Below are 15,562 nucleotides of genomic sequence, written 5' to 3' on the forward strand. Positions count from 1 at the left end.
TGTAGGAGGTCAACTTAGGAGTGTCGTACCGGGACAAACAAGACATCCACGTGTGCGTCTTGGCAAGCTGTACAACATATCCGAAAGGCGGATTCGAAAAACGTATCGTATCGAGATATATTGCTTTATTGCGCATATAATAACTTGACATTGGACCTTAGCCAATTAAGGAGAACGGTAAGGCCGTGTGTTAGGGGAGTTATATGTTCGCGTTCGGGGCGACGCGCTGACCCAGAATTTGGTGTCCAATTTAGTTTTTACTCCTTTCAAACACTTTTTCACTATTGTCTCGGCCCCTAGGGTGCGCCGAAACAATCGGGCAATGGATTATCGATCAGCTCTTCAGTCATTTTGGGGCATAAACAAGAAGATGAAGGATACAATTAATAATGATGATAATAACTGATAATGATGATGATGTTCAAGTTTCTGTAATGATTTTTTTCCCATGATGCATTGCAAAATACAGTTAAACATTGTAAAATGACAGAACAGTAAATTACTGTACATTTTTACTGTAGAAATTACAGAAATTTGTTACAGTGTATACTTTGCACAGTATTGTACCATATTACAATTAATACAGATCCCTATAATGATCCCCCTCATTATATGAATATAGGTCAAATATAGTGATAAAATATAGGTTACGTACCTTGTGTTTTCATGTGAGAAGTGACAAAAAGAAGGTATCAGAATGATTCACAAGTGGGAAAATGAATAAAGCAACCTCTGGGTTAAAAATAACCCAGGCAGGCAATTGAAGCCCTAATAACCCCTTTGACCCATCAGTTTACAGTACCCAAATAACCCATAATTATGACCCAGCCAAATCAACCCAGCAATGTGTTTATAGAAATAACCCAGCATTTTTAAGAGTGTACTAAACACAGTGCAATTAAATGTTACTGATTCTGGGCAAGTAAACAAAGATGTCTTTACTTAATAACAATAAGTAAATTGTATTTTTTAGTACACGTTACTTGATTAAACCTAGTATTGTAACAAATGAGTAAAGCTAACTTATATTTATTTAAGTATAGATAGCTATTGGATTTTACAGTGTAGATTCAACATTGAATCAATGTTGGTATTTCAATAATTAAATGGGAGGAGGGGGGAGGGGGAGGAGGGGGTTGCCCCCCCTCCCCCCAACAAGAAAAAAAGAAAAGAAAACGGCAAACTGCATGGATAAAACGTTGAATCAATGTTGTCATTTCAATCATTAAATGGGGGGAGGGGGGGTGTGAGGAGGGGTGTGCCTCCCCCCCTCCCCCCATCAAGAAAAAAGAAAAGAAAAAGGCAAACAGCATAGATTCAATGCTGATTCAATGTTGGCATTTCAATCATTGAATTTGCACCATAGATTCAACGCTGATTCAATGTTGGCATTTCAATCATTGAATTTGCACCATAGATAAAACGCTGATTCAATGTTGGCATTTCAATCATTGAATTTGCACCATAGATTAAACGCTGATTCAATGTTGGCATTTCAATCATTGAATTTGCACCATATTTAAAACGCTGATTCAATGTTGGCATCACAATCATTGAATTTGCACCATAGATTAAACGCTGATTCAATGTTGGCATTTCAATCATTGAATTTTGCACTGCAATACAACAGTGATTCAATGTTGAAAAACCATCAGTCTTCAATCGTAACCAAAAATCAACCCTAACCACTATAATTCAACGTTGAATAACCATATTTTGCTATCTGGGATCTGAGTCATTTTAGATTTTAACCATTATTTTATACTTCGAGATTTCTCAAAAAAAAATAGCAGATCTATAAGCTCATAGATCTGCTACTTCTGAAAAATCTCGAAAATGTGTGCAAATCTTTGAATATACAGTTTTTTGAAAAAAAAGTGGTGCTCAGACTTGTTGAGTTGTTCATGTCAAGGACCCCCAAAATGATATGTAATTGGCCGCAGACCCCCACCTCATAATATGTTGTTCCAGGGACCCCCTAGAAGCAAAGATTTTAGTTAAAAATGTTCGCTTTGAAAAAAAATATTTATATTCAAAGATTTGCACAAATTCTCATGATTATTCAAAAATAGCAGATCTGCAATCTCATAGCTATGAGCTTGCAGATCTGCTATTTTTTGAATAGCCCAAAGTATAAAATGACACAGATGCTTTCCCGGTCTTAACCCATTAAGACCTGAGGCGATTCTTTAAAAAAATCTAAATTTTAACAGTTTTTTGAAAAATATATGAAAAATATTTTTTCACGATTTTTCAAAAATAGCAGATCTACAAGCTCGTAGCGCGGCACTCAGTGCCGCGCTACGAGCTTGTAGATCTGCTATTTTTGAATAGCCAAAGAAATCTAAAGTGACACAGATGCGTTCCAGGTCATAATGGATTCAAACTATGGAGTAGAATTGCAGGGCAGCAGGACACAGAGGAAGGAGGAGAGGCAACATGGAGACATGATAGAATGAAGATTAAAAAGATAAGAGACAGATCCAGGTCCATCTGTTGCACACGCAGACTCATCGTGTCCCAGCAGACAGACAGACAGACAGACAGACAGACAGACGTCTGACGCACACAATAACCTGTCTGTCTATACCACAGTCTATCAGGACTGATAATCAGAAGCACTTTTCTTGGCCTCAATGGCATCGCTTTGAAATTCAAGATGCAAACAACTCAGTCCTTTTGTCCAGTTTTATCGTTCTAATCCTCGGCCTCTTTGCGTTGGACCCGTGGTAATGCTGAGCCCACATCAACCCTATGGGTCTTTACCCAAACGTTTCGAGACGCATTTCGAGCCGCATTTCGAGCTTGTACAGTGCCTTGCAAAAGTATTCTGTTTACCTATTTTGTTACATTACAACCTGTAATTTAAATGTTTTTTAATCAGAATTGTATTTGATAAATAGTCTTAGTTTTGAAATGAAATGAGAAATATATATATAAAAATATGATTTTTAAAAATAAAGAACTGATAATTGGCATGTGCATATGTATTCACCCCCTTTGTTATGAAGCCCCTAAAAAGTTCTGGTGCAACCAATTACCTTCAGAAGTCATATAATTAGTGAAATGAGTCAGGGTTGGGTTATAAAAAAAATATCCAAATCTTTGATGATCCCCAGGAGCAAATCCATCATAATCAAATGAAAAGAACATGGCACCACAACAAACCTGCCAAGAGAGGGCCCCCCACCAAAACTCACGGACCGGGCAAGGAGGGCTCTCTCTCTCTCTCTCTCTCTCTCTCTCTCTCTCTCTCTCTCTCTCTCTCTCTCTCTCTCTCTCTCTCTCTCTCTCTCTCTCTCTCTCTCTCTCTCTCTCTCTCTCTCTCTCTCTCTCTCTCTCTCTCTCTCTCTCTCTCTCTCTCTCTCTCTCTCTCTCTCTCTCTCTCTCTCTCTCTCTCTCTCTCTCTCTCTCTCTCTCTCTCTCGTCATTTGTTCTGACCCAGATACTCCAGAGCTGTCAGCGACACGCACGCAAGCACACACACACGTGCACTAACACACCCCCACACACACGCACACCCCCCAACACACACACACACACACACACACACACACACACACACACACACACAATAACAAAGGGCCCGTAATAAACAAGACCTTCTGCTTTTAGACGCTTATTGAACCGTGAAGGGAGGCGGCAGCACAAAGATCTGACAACACAACACCATAAAGTTCACTACAGTGCTCTGAGTACATCTACTCAAGTACTTTTACTCTGACAGCACAACACCATAAAGTTCAGCACAGTGCTCTGAGTACATCTACTCAAGTACTTTTACTCTGACAACACAACACCACAAAGTTCAGCACAGTGCTCTGAGTACATCTACTCAAGTACTTTTACTCTGACAACACAACACCATAAAGTTCAGCACAGTGCCCTGAGTACATCTACTCAAGTACTTTTACTCTGACAACACAACACCATAAAGTTCAGCACAGTGCTCTCTATGTCTGCCTAGCAAGCTGCTAGAAAGGAACTAAGTACATTTACTCAAGTACTTTTTTACTCGAATCACTGGCTTCTTTCAAAAACTGGCCCTGAAAAAACCCTCAGAAAACTACCAGTAGACTTCCCCCTTGAAATGAGGGGGTCATACACTGCCGCCAGGGACCGTGCCGGGCCCCTAATTCAGCCTGGGAATCTCAGATAGAGAGGCCCGTAAGGCAGAGGTCTTCAACAGGGGGTCCGGGACCCCTAGGGGGTCCTCAGAGTTACTACAGGGGGTCCGCCAAATCTTTGTGTGATAGAATATTTATGTTTTACAATAACCACTTGAACCCTCGCATCCCTATTCTCAGGGGAACTTTAGCCGGAAATAGCCGATCTACAAGCTCGCGAGATCGGCTATTTCCGGCAAAGAGAGGGGGAAAAAGAGGTACAGAGTGAAAGTTGACTTAGTATTGACGGTTTAAGTGGTTAAATGTCTGAAAATAACATGAAACCAGCATCTTAATGCTTTAATCTGCAACACAAGTTTATGCAATATATAGTGGGGGTCCCTGCTTCATCTCTTTCTCAGAGAAGGGGTCCTTGGGCTGAAAACGTTGAAGACCCCTGCCGTAAGGTGTGCGGCCAAAGGCCGTGCGCCGGAATATTTTTTTTGCCACCGGTCGCGCTGCGATATCCCAACCGATGAGCGGTATATTTTTATTTCGAATAAAAATATACAATGAAAAGTATACAATAATGATACAATACTGGAGGTAATGGAAAGAGGAGTTATGTTTTGGGTACAACAGCTTATAATCTAAAAGCAGCTTAAACAATATGCAGGTAGCAGTGTTGATTTTGTCCACTAAAGCCTTGACGAAAAATGTTCGTTGACTACGTTTTTTCACTGATGAAAACCAAATAAAAGAAATAAGCTACGATGACTAAAACTAAATATATTGACAATTTCGTCAACAAATAAAAACTAGACTAAAATGTTAGTGAGGGACTAGTGGAGAAGAGATCCAGTAGAACTATTGACATTGCCGAACTGAGAGATACAAGAAATCACCAATCCCATATATGTGCAGACTTTTAAATGATAGTGGATTTTAGATTTGTGTTTTAGGTTACTAGATTTTTAGATTGGCAATTGCATTTTTTAGATTCAAAGTTTTGTATTGTAATCAGCAAAATAATTCAGTGTTTTTAATGGCACCTGTCTTTTTAAACATCTGTGATCATGCTGAAAGCCGAATAAACATTAAACTAAAAGACAAGTCATTTTATGTTTGGTTGCGCTCCGGTGTTGAGCTCTGAAAATAGCAGATCTACAAGCTCACAACGCGTGTCGCTGCGACGCGTTGTGAGCTTGTAGATCGGCTATTTTCAGCATGCAAGCAAGTGTAAAATCAGCCATTACGACGCCATCACGGCACCGCCATAATACATTTTAGTCGACTAAATCAACTGTAGATTTAGTCGACTATCTCATGATATTTAGTCAACTAAAACTAGACTAACAGTAAAACATTTCAGATAACCAAAAGATGACTAAAACTAAATGGAATGTTATTCAAAAGACTGACTAAAACTGAATCAAAATGTGCTGTCAAAATCAACACTAGCAGGTAATGTGCAGCTAATCAACAGCATCAGTGCTCAATCAAAATGCACAAGAGCAGTCAAGCATAATAGAATAAGAAATATAATAGGAAATACAAAAAGAAGCAGTAGCAGAGGACTATTAGTGAAGTATGAACATGATTACATTAAAACATGAGTCTTCGTGCAATCATAACTTTGCCTAGTTTGCTAAAGTGTAGAAAACAAGGGTTGGCTATCAATGAGAATGCATCTGTTATCTTCCGCAGATTTACCTTTTTCTCCTCTGTGAATATAGCTATTTGTATTTGTTGCTGACATGAATTAATGTGTTATTATTCTACTCGCTGTTGATGAATTGAATGCATAGCACCACGATGGAAACAAGTCCCGAGGACTTTTTGTCTTTGTCTTTTTTGTCTTTTTGACGCTATTCTACAAAACATACATTAACCAATTATAAGGCACCATGTATTTCTTCGAAAATAGCTGACCTACAAGCTCACAACGTGTTGATCAGAGCTTGTAGATCAGCTATTTTTGAAAAACAGTTTTGACACAATTTGAAATAATGTGTGATATGGCCCATTCATAATAAGCACTTTTACTTTAGTACTTGAAAGTCTTTTTTTTCATGCCAACACTTTTGTACTTTTACTCTCCAGCAACATTTTTGAATACAGTGAATCCTTGTAACAAAGTATTTCTACATCGTGGTATTGCGACTTCTAGTTAAAAAGAAATCAGAGTACTTCTTCCACCACTGAAAATAAAGTACTTCTTAAACCACTGCTGCTAGGCACTGTCCTGCCCCCCCCCCCCCCCCCCCCCACACACACACACACACACCCACCCACCCCAGACAACAGATGGAAAAAGCTCGTCCCCATTACCGGTCACTCTCCCTGACCCGTCTCTCCCCTCCACCTTCTCCTCTCTCTCTCTCTCTCCTTCTCCTCTCTCCTGTTTCTCTTACCGGTCAGTCTCCGTCTCTCCTCCTCCTCCCCTCTCCTTCTCCTCCCTCTCTCTCTCCTTCTCCTTCTCCCTCTCCCGCTCCTTGTTCTTACGGGACTTGTGCAGGAGTCCTATGAGGATGACGGCCGCCCGGATCCCGGCCTTCTTGTTGTGGACCCTTCCTCTCCCTTCGCCCCCGCCGCCGCCCCCCGGGGCGGGCTGAGACATAGCGGCGGTGGTCCTCGAGACTTCTGTACTGTTATCCAAGGTCGTCGGAAGAAGAAGAAACAGGGGGTCCTCCTGTCCTGGCAGCCGGCCGGGGATCCCCCAGCTATATCCTGGTGTAACAGAGTGGTTCACAATCTCCGCCTGATTGGCCTGAAAGTCTTAATATCTCCCCCGAGCGATAGGGATATCCCTACGGCTTAGTGGTTAAGATGTCGGCTTTCCAACGCGGGAGGTCCCCGGGGTTCAAATCCTGGGCGTTACACTGGCTCGGTTTTTGGTTTTACAACAACGTTTGTTGTGGTTGATGTTTCCCAAAGTGTAACAGAGCGGGTTCACAACCTCGGCCTGATTGAGCCTGAGAGTCTAATGTCTCCACCCGAGCGATAGGGAATTCCCTTTGGCTTAGTGGTTAAGATGTCGGCTTTCCAGCGCGGGAGATCACCGGGTTCGAATCCCGGGACGTTACACAAGCACCGCTGAATTCCACAGTTTGAGTCTGTTATTAATGTACATATATAAGCCTGCATAAGAACTCTACACTTAGTTTAGTTTATGATATATCTATATATATATATAAAGTACAGTATATATTATGTGCACTTGCAGAGTATGGTTTCCGAACCTTCTGAAGATATTCCCCCAAAACACAAGTAAATCCTCCTTGAAATAAGCCACACAGCCCCGCATAAAAAAAAAAAACAGACACAGGTTCGAGGTCTCGAGCCGTGTTAACAGAACCGCTATTACACTGTTATTACACAACAGAAAATAACCTCCAAAAACTTCACCACCGTGACCAGACAACAGCGTTCTGGAAGGCTCCCACACTTTTGTTGGGTCCTGTGTGTCCTGTGTCCTGGGACGTGTTTTAACAGAACTAGTTATTACCCTGTTATACTACCGTTAATACTGTTATTTACAGTGTCATTATACTGGCCCTGGGGTGCCGTCCGATAAGAGAAATAACCTCCAAAAAACTTCCCAGAGGAAATAACCTCCAAAACCCTAAACTGTGTGCGTACACACCAGTACACCGTCCCAGTACCCGATCCAGCTGGTAGTATAGGTGTTGTCCTTGGCTGTATAATGCCAACCTTAAACGGGAGTCGTTCAGGGGTTGTTCCTGGTTGTTTTAGTGTTATTCCTGGATCCAGAGTGGATTCCTGCGTCTCCTCAAGGCAGTAGATCTCCTCCTGTGTGTCTCCTGCTCTCCTGCGCTGAGTGCTGGAGCTCCATGTGTGAGGAGAGACTGAGGAGGAGGCAGGGAGCTGCTGCTGCTGCTGCTGCTGCAGACGCTGAGACTGTACTGTGGCTCCACCGCAGCATCTCTGGGTCTCTGGTGTGTGTGTGTGTGTGTGTGTGCGTGTGTGTGTGTGTGTGCGTGTGCGTGTGTGTGTGTGTCCACCTCTGTCTACAGCACCTCCACCTCTCTCTCTCTCTCTCTCTCTCTCTCTCTGTCTGCTGTCACAGAGCGGCTGTACCTCTCTCTCTCTCTCTCTCTCTCTCTCTCTCTTTCTCTGTCTCTCTCTGTCTGCTGGGAACCTCGCTGTCTGAGGGTGACACAGCAGCCCTGTGTGTGTGTGTGTGTGTGTGTGTGTGTGTGTGTGTGTGTGTGTGTGTGTGTGTCTGGTTGTGTGACACAGCAGCTGAACACCGGCTGTGTGTCTGTTCTGCTCTCTCTCTCTCTCTCTCTCTCTCTCTCACTCTGACTCTAGTCTCTGTCCAGTCTGTCTGATCCCTCCTCTTCCTCCTCCTCCTAGACTCACAGGCCACGCCTGCCTGCGTCTCATAGGCTGGGGAGTCGTGGAAGAACCGCCCCCCTCTCTCTCTCTCTCTCTCTCTCTCTCTCCCCCTACCCCTCTGTGTCTCTCTCTCTCTGTGTGTGTGTGTGTGTGTGTGTGTGTGTGTGTGTGTGTGTGTGTGTGTGTGTGTGTGTGTGTGTGTGTGTGTGCGCACGTGCGCGTGTGTGCACGTGCGTGTATGTCTCTCTCTGCCCTTGTTTCACACCCCTGTTAATAATTTTATCTTAATCTCCCTGACCTTGTTCTATCTATATATGATTGCGCACGCACGCACGCACGCACGCACGCACGCACGCACGCACGCACACACACACACACACACACACACACACACACACACACACACACACACACACACACACACACACACACACACACACACACACACACACACACACACACACACGCACGCACGCACGCACGCACGCACGCACGCACACACACAGAGTGAAATCTCAATTCAAACAGTCTTATCTCAGGTTATTGCTCGCTGTGTGTGCCAGAGAAGAGAAGAACAGCGGAACTCAGGACCTCAACCAAACAAACAGAGGAGAACCTTCCTCTCCGTTTGATTTTAAAGGTACATTTATGAGGAATTATGACACATTATTCCAGGAAAAAGCGATCCATGGACAAAAAGCCCTGCAGGTTGTTTAGATCTTTCTCTCTCACCAGTTTCTCCACATCTGAATATTCCTATTATTTTCACCAAATACTTGTTTAGGTAGGTGGGTAGGATTGGTAGGTGTATATGTATCAATTTTAAATCATTGAATCGTATCGTATCGCCATGAATGAACCAATATTGTCCACGTATCGTATGTCTTAAAATGTATTGTTACAGGGGGCGGACATAGCTGAGTGGTTAGTGAGCACGCCTATGGAGCCAGAGGCCCTGGCTGTACGATTCCAGGCCAGGCCAGCAAATGTGTCGATGAAATGAAATATGTCCCTGAGCAAGACTCTTAACCCCTAATTGCTCACAGGCCCTCAATGGAAACAAGACCGGGTGGACTTTCATGAACGGACCTGTTAAAGGAATTATCCTTACATCCGGTAGTTAGCTATGTACAGTATGCAGGTGCCGGGCAGGTAGGCATGAGTGTGGGTACACCTTACACCTCGTCCACCCTGTCTCTCAGCACTGGTGCTCCGCAGGGTTGTGTGTTAAGCCCATTACTATACACCCTGCTAACACATGACTGTTCCCCTTCTTTCCCCTCAAATTACATCATAAAGTTCGCAGACGATACCACTGTTGTGGGGCTTATAACAAATGGCAATGAGTCTGCTTACAGGAGTGAAGTGAAGGACCTTACAGCCTGGTGTGACAGAAACAATCTGGAGTTAAATATAAAGAAAACAAGAGAGATCATAGTGGACTTTAGGAAGTCAAGGCCTGACCACACACCTCTGCTTATCAACAACGAGGCAGTGGAGAGGGTTTCGGAGTTCAAGTTTCTGGGTCTCAGTGTGAGTGAGACCCTGTCCTGGAGCACCAACACCACTCGTATGATCGGCAAAGCACAACAACGCTTATACTTCTTAAGGAAGCTGAAACAGGCTGACTTACCACGAAATCTCCTTGTTAACTTTTATCACTGTGCAGTAGAGAGTATACTGACATATTGTGTGGCTGTGTGGTTCTCCTGCTGCACAAGGGCAGAGCAGGAGGCCCTGCAGAGGGTGGTGAAGGCAGCGAGCAGGATCATCGGGTCCCCTCTACCATCTATCACCTCCGTCTTCACCTCCCGTTGCCTCCGCCTCTCCCAGCGCATTATCACAGACCAATCACACCCTGCACATCATCTCTTTCATCTCCTCCCCTCAGGGAGGAGATACCAGTCCATCAGTGCTAGCACTTCAAGATTCAAAAACAGCTTTTTTCCGTACGCAGTACGTCTGCTAAATGAACATTGACTGTCCCCCCTCATATGCATTTCAACCGGACTGTGATAATTTATTATTGGTTTCTGTCTCTATTCATGCACTTTAAAATATCACCATGCACTTTATACTCTGTGTTGTATGTTGTATGTGTGCTACGGGTATATGGGAGCTCCCTAGTAATTTCGTTGTGACAACTGTGTATGCATTTGTGTGCAATGACAAATAAAAGCCTATTGTATTCCTATTCTATTCTATTCTATTCTATTCTATTCTAGGTGGGCAGGCAGGAAGGTAGATAGGTAGGTATAGGTTTAAGTACAGTAGGTTGGTAGGTAGGTACGTATGTAGATAGGTGGGTATACAGGTTTAGGTAGGTACTCTATGTCAGTGGTTCTCAAACTTTTTCATGTCAAGGACCCCCAAATTGACACTTATTAGCCCGCAGACCCCCATTTCAAAAGATATGTCAGGGACCCCCATAAGAGAAGATTTTTTTTACGGCTCTAGCAGTGATTCTCAACCATTTTAATTTCAAGGACCCCCAATTTGACATGCATTGGGGCTACGGACCCCCATTTAATGGCATTTCTATCACTTGGACCGCAATTTGTATTGTAAAATCTATGTCAATGTAACTCTGAGAGTGTACAAATGGAACCAAATGGACCCGTTAGGGTCCATTTGGTTCCATTTGTACACTCTCAGAGTTACAGACACATAAGGGTCCATTTGGTGCCTAATCTATCATTTAGCTGGGGACCCCCTGGAACTCCCTCAAGGACCCCTGGGGGTCCCCGGACCCCAGCTTGAGAACCAATGCTCTATGTAGAAATGTAGGTAGGTAGGTTTGGTAGGTAGGTTTAAGTAGGATGTTACTTTAAGCACGTAAATTGCTCAGATTTCCTCTTTTTTTTTAAAGCACCACATTAAAACTAAAACGCTGTGTCGTTTCCACGAGGCAAAAAAAACTAAAACAATAGTTTACGACCTTCTCTCCCCAGAGAGACAAGGACACAGACATAAACACAAAAAGCCCTTAGCCTGCACAAAGACAAAAGATAAATTATAGTCTCTACCTAACGTAGCACACAGAGTACTTATATTACCCACCGTGTGACGAATGACAACAACGGCGCTATGAGTCAACGACTCACAGAGAGCTTGTGATGCAGTCTGTCTGCCAGGGGTCTGTCTGTCTGTCTGTCTGTCTGTCTGCCAGGGTTCAGAGGACATGATTGGAGAAGGACCTCACATACGTGTAGCAGCAGGTTTACATATGTGTGCAGTGGTGTTACTTTACAAACCGTGTGTCTATCCGTATGTACTGTATGTACTGTGTGTGTGTGTGTGTGTGTGTGTGTGTGTGTGTGTGTGTGTGTGTGTGTGTGTGTGTGTGTGTGTGTGTGTGTGTGTGAGTGTGAGTGTGAGTGTGTGTGTGTGTGTGCGTGCGTGCGTGCGTGCGTGCGTGCGTGCGTGCGCGTGCGTGCTTGTATTACTATACTTGCGAGGACCAAATATAGTAGAATTTGAAGAAATATACATTGTGAGGACCGTTCTCCTGGTCCTCACAAGACAAATGGTTGTTTTATAGTTTATTAGAGATACGTTTACTATTAGAAGGTACTAAACATTCAGGTTAAGATTAGACATTTAGAGGTTAGGTTTAGGGATTGGAATTAAGAGTTAAACATGATTTATACTTAGTTGCGCGCCAGTGTTATGCACGGAAATATAGCCGATCTAATAAGCTCACAACGCGTCGCAGCGCGACACGCTGTGAGCTTGTAGATCTGCTGTTTTTCGGCTGTAGGCTTACGGTTGAAAATGACAATTATTCATAACATGGCTGTCCTAAAGTGTTGATGTCCTCACAAGTATAGTAATACAAAAGTGTGTGTGTGTGTGCGTGCGTGCGTGCGTGCGTGCGTGTGTGTGTGTGTATACATGTTTCGGTGTGTGTGTGTGTGTGTGTGTGTATGTTTCCGTGTGTGTGTGGGTGTGTCTGTGTGTGACTGTGTGTGCGTGTGTGCGTGTGTGCGTCTGTGCGTCTGTGTGTGTGTGTGTGTGTGTGTGTGTGTGTGTGTGTGTGTGTGTGTGTGTGTGTGTGGGTGTGTGTGTGTGTGTGTGTGTGTCTCACATTATCTCCAGAACCAGCCAACCGATCGACTTCAATCCCAAATGATTGATATGACATTTGCGATTGGCTATTGTACATAAATATCTATGAATCTACAAATCTCTGTATCCGTCTGTCTGTCTGTCTGTCTGTCTGTCTGTCTGTCTGATAGACTGTATAAATGAGATGGACAAAGCCACTCCCCTGATTTCTACAGACCAAAAATGAAGCCGATTGTTCCAAGACTGTAGGTCCGCCATCTTTCAATATCGCGTCATATCCTGCAGAATGAGACCAGACCATTATTGGTTGGGTAGCTTGTCAATCAAGAGCGGGGGCGGGGAATGAATGCTATTGGTTGTGTACCTTGTCAATCAAATCATCCCGCCCCTCCTAGAGAATAGCCTACTTTATCGTCAATTTTAAAATAAATAGGACCATAATTTAGCAAAACGCTTATCATGATGATTGAAAGGAGACTTTAAACTAGCGACTGGAAGCATATAGAATTTATGACAATTTTTATTACAGTAAGAAAATCTAGTCTAAAGTTTGTCAAAAAACCCATTCACTTGCGTTAAAATAAATTCTTTCTGACACCGCCACTCTGGCCATTCATAAGCTTCCGTGTTGGCCTCATCGTAAATATCCAAGCCTTAGCCCTTGGTCTGTCTGTCTGTCTGTCTGTTGATATTGTGAAGCTTGTAGATCAGCTTTTTTTTGTGGCTTCCATCTGTCCCTCGGCTTACGGTTAAAAATGGCAAAGAAATACAAAAATCCTGAAAACAATTATTTCGCCACCCTAAAGTGTTGAAGTCCTCACAAATATAGCTTAAACATTTCACTTCAAATTTGACGAACACGTGAGCTCTGTTATCAAAACTAGCCTTTTTTTTTCTCCATATGGAAGACTTAGCAACTATATCAACACCCAACACCCTATATCTCTAATAAAGACCTACATAGGGTTATTTATTCATACATTCATTTAGTCCAGAATAGCAGATATACAAGCTCACATGATAGCTCGTAGATCTGCTATTTTTGAAAAATATTGAAACTTTGTGCAATCTTTGAAATCAACATTTTTTAAAGCGAACATTTGTAAAATATGTCTTTCCAGGGACCCCCCAAGAAGCAAAGATTTGAGTTAAAAATGTTGTTCTAAAAAAAAAGAAAAAAAAAAAAAAAAAAAAAAATATATATATATATATATATATATATATATATATATATATATATATATATATTCAAAGATTTGCACATAACACAATTTTTAAAAAAAATAGCAGATCTACAAGCTCATAGCGCGGCACTCAGTGCCGCGCTATGAGCTTGTATATCTGCTATTTTTGAATAGCCAAAGTATAAAATAATGTTTATAGCAAAAAATCGCATGCGTTCTCGGATTGAGTGAGTTAAACCTGTCCACATTCTGTGGACCACCTCCCAAACAAGACAGCAATAAGGGGGTCCCCGAGGAGGGTCCCCCAACCCCATGTTGGGACTCGCTGCCTCTTAATTGCATCGTGGGAATTGTTGAAGCCCAGGAAACTGTCACCATGATGGTGACAGTTTACCAAGACGCTGCCATAGCAACAAGCATCATCATCATCATCAACATCGTCACCGTGACAACCCTGGAGGAACACTGGGTAATGTTTTTGTACCAAATACAATTAACAGTGGTGTAAATTAATTGTAGTATATTTACTCAAGTAAGTACACTTTTTTTGTTTTGACTTTACTGGAGTATTTCCCATTTTCTGTACTTTTTACTTCTACTCCACTACATCTCAGAAGCAAATATTGTACTTTTTACTCCACTACAATTATTTGAAAAATTTAGTTACTAGTTACTTTTCAGATTATGATATTATGAAACGTACATTAACCACTTGAGCCGTATTTTATACATAGGCTATTTGAAAATAGCCGATCTACAAGCTCACAACACATCGCGATGCGACGCGTTGGGGGGGGCAGTAATAAAGTATAATTCAGTGATTCTCAACTATCTTGCTCTCTCTCTGTCTCTCAATCTCTTTCTCTCTACGTCTCTCCATCCCTCTCGTTACATTCTTGAACACACACACACACACACACACACACACACACACACACACACACACACACACACACACACACACACACACACACACACACACACACACACACACACACACACACACACACACACACACACACACACACACACACACACACACACGTCACAGCCTCTCAAGTGTCATCTAAAAACAAATGCCTGTGTGTGTGTGTGTGTGTGTGTGTGTGTGTGTGTGTGTGTGTGTGTGTGTGTGTGTGTGTGTGTGTGTGTGTGTGTGTGTGTGTGTGTGTGTGTGTGTGTGTGTGTGTGTGTGTGTCATTGTGTCAGTCCTATAGAGTGACACACACGGTAACATTATATCCGTGCAACCACTAACACTAACCCACTGATGCATGTCACAGCTTTAACTTAAGTAAAAGTAGTTGTACCACATTCTAGAAGTATTATGTTGAAAGTAAAATCCTGTATTCTAAATTGCACTTTGCTTCCTGACTTGGCATAACAATTAAGACAGGTTATTACACGGCTACGGCTTGGTTGAATGCTCGATTCTAATTGGTCAGTCATCGGTCATTATTTCTGGATAATGACCGATGAGCTCTATAACGGACCGCTGTGTAATCAGAGACTCAGAACACCTGCTCATATCAACCTGCGCTGCTTGGTTATATGCTTTATACAACATGACAGCCATGTAAACAAACAACCAATGTCATTTACAACTAAACGTTGCTCTCAAGAATGTTTTTGAAAACATTTGAAGTGAGAAACAGACAACGCAATAACCGAAAAGTCATTCTATTTGATCCACTGCACTTCCTTGTTTATCGTGGCACAACAACGGGGGAATACCAAAACACTCGCCCCAAAACACAGTCGCCCCGGGGCAAATCCGACGGTATTACAGGCAAATTGACGGAATATAGAATGGGGGGCGAGTGTGTTTTGGGGTGAGTTTTC

The 15,562-nt window shown here is 42.7% G+C and overlaps 1 protein-coding gene across 5 annotated transcripts in view; it reads right to left on the reverse strand.

Moving 5' to 3' along the window:
• The window catches only part of rap1gap2a (RAP1 GTPase activating protein 2a), a 224,941-nt gene that overhangs the window by 130,013 nt on the left and 79,366 nt on the right, over positions 1-15,562 (reverse strand). For 3 of the 5 annotated variants that reach the window (XM_084065181.1, XM_084065180.1, XM_084065187.1), the window contains exon 1: positions 6,521-6,855. The exons of the other annotated variants lie outside the window; for them this stretch is intronic. In XM_084065181.1, the coding sequence (XP_083921307.1) occupies positions 6,521-6,726 (206 nt within the window). In that variant the 5' untranslated portion in view covers positions 6,727-6,855. Of the gene's footprint in view, positions 1-6,520; positions 6,856-15,562 lie in introns of those variants that run through there. 5 annotated transcript variants of the gene reach the window in all.

Source organism: Gymnoscopelus microlampas, assembly GCF_963454915.1.
Source record: "Gymnoscopelus microlampas genome assembly, chromosome: 8".
Lineage (NCBI taxonomy): Eukaryota > Metazoa > Chordata > Actinopteri > Myctophiformes > Myctophidae > Gymnoscopelus > Gymnoscopelus microlampas.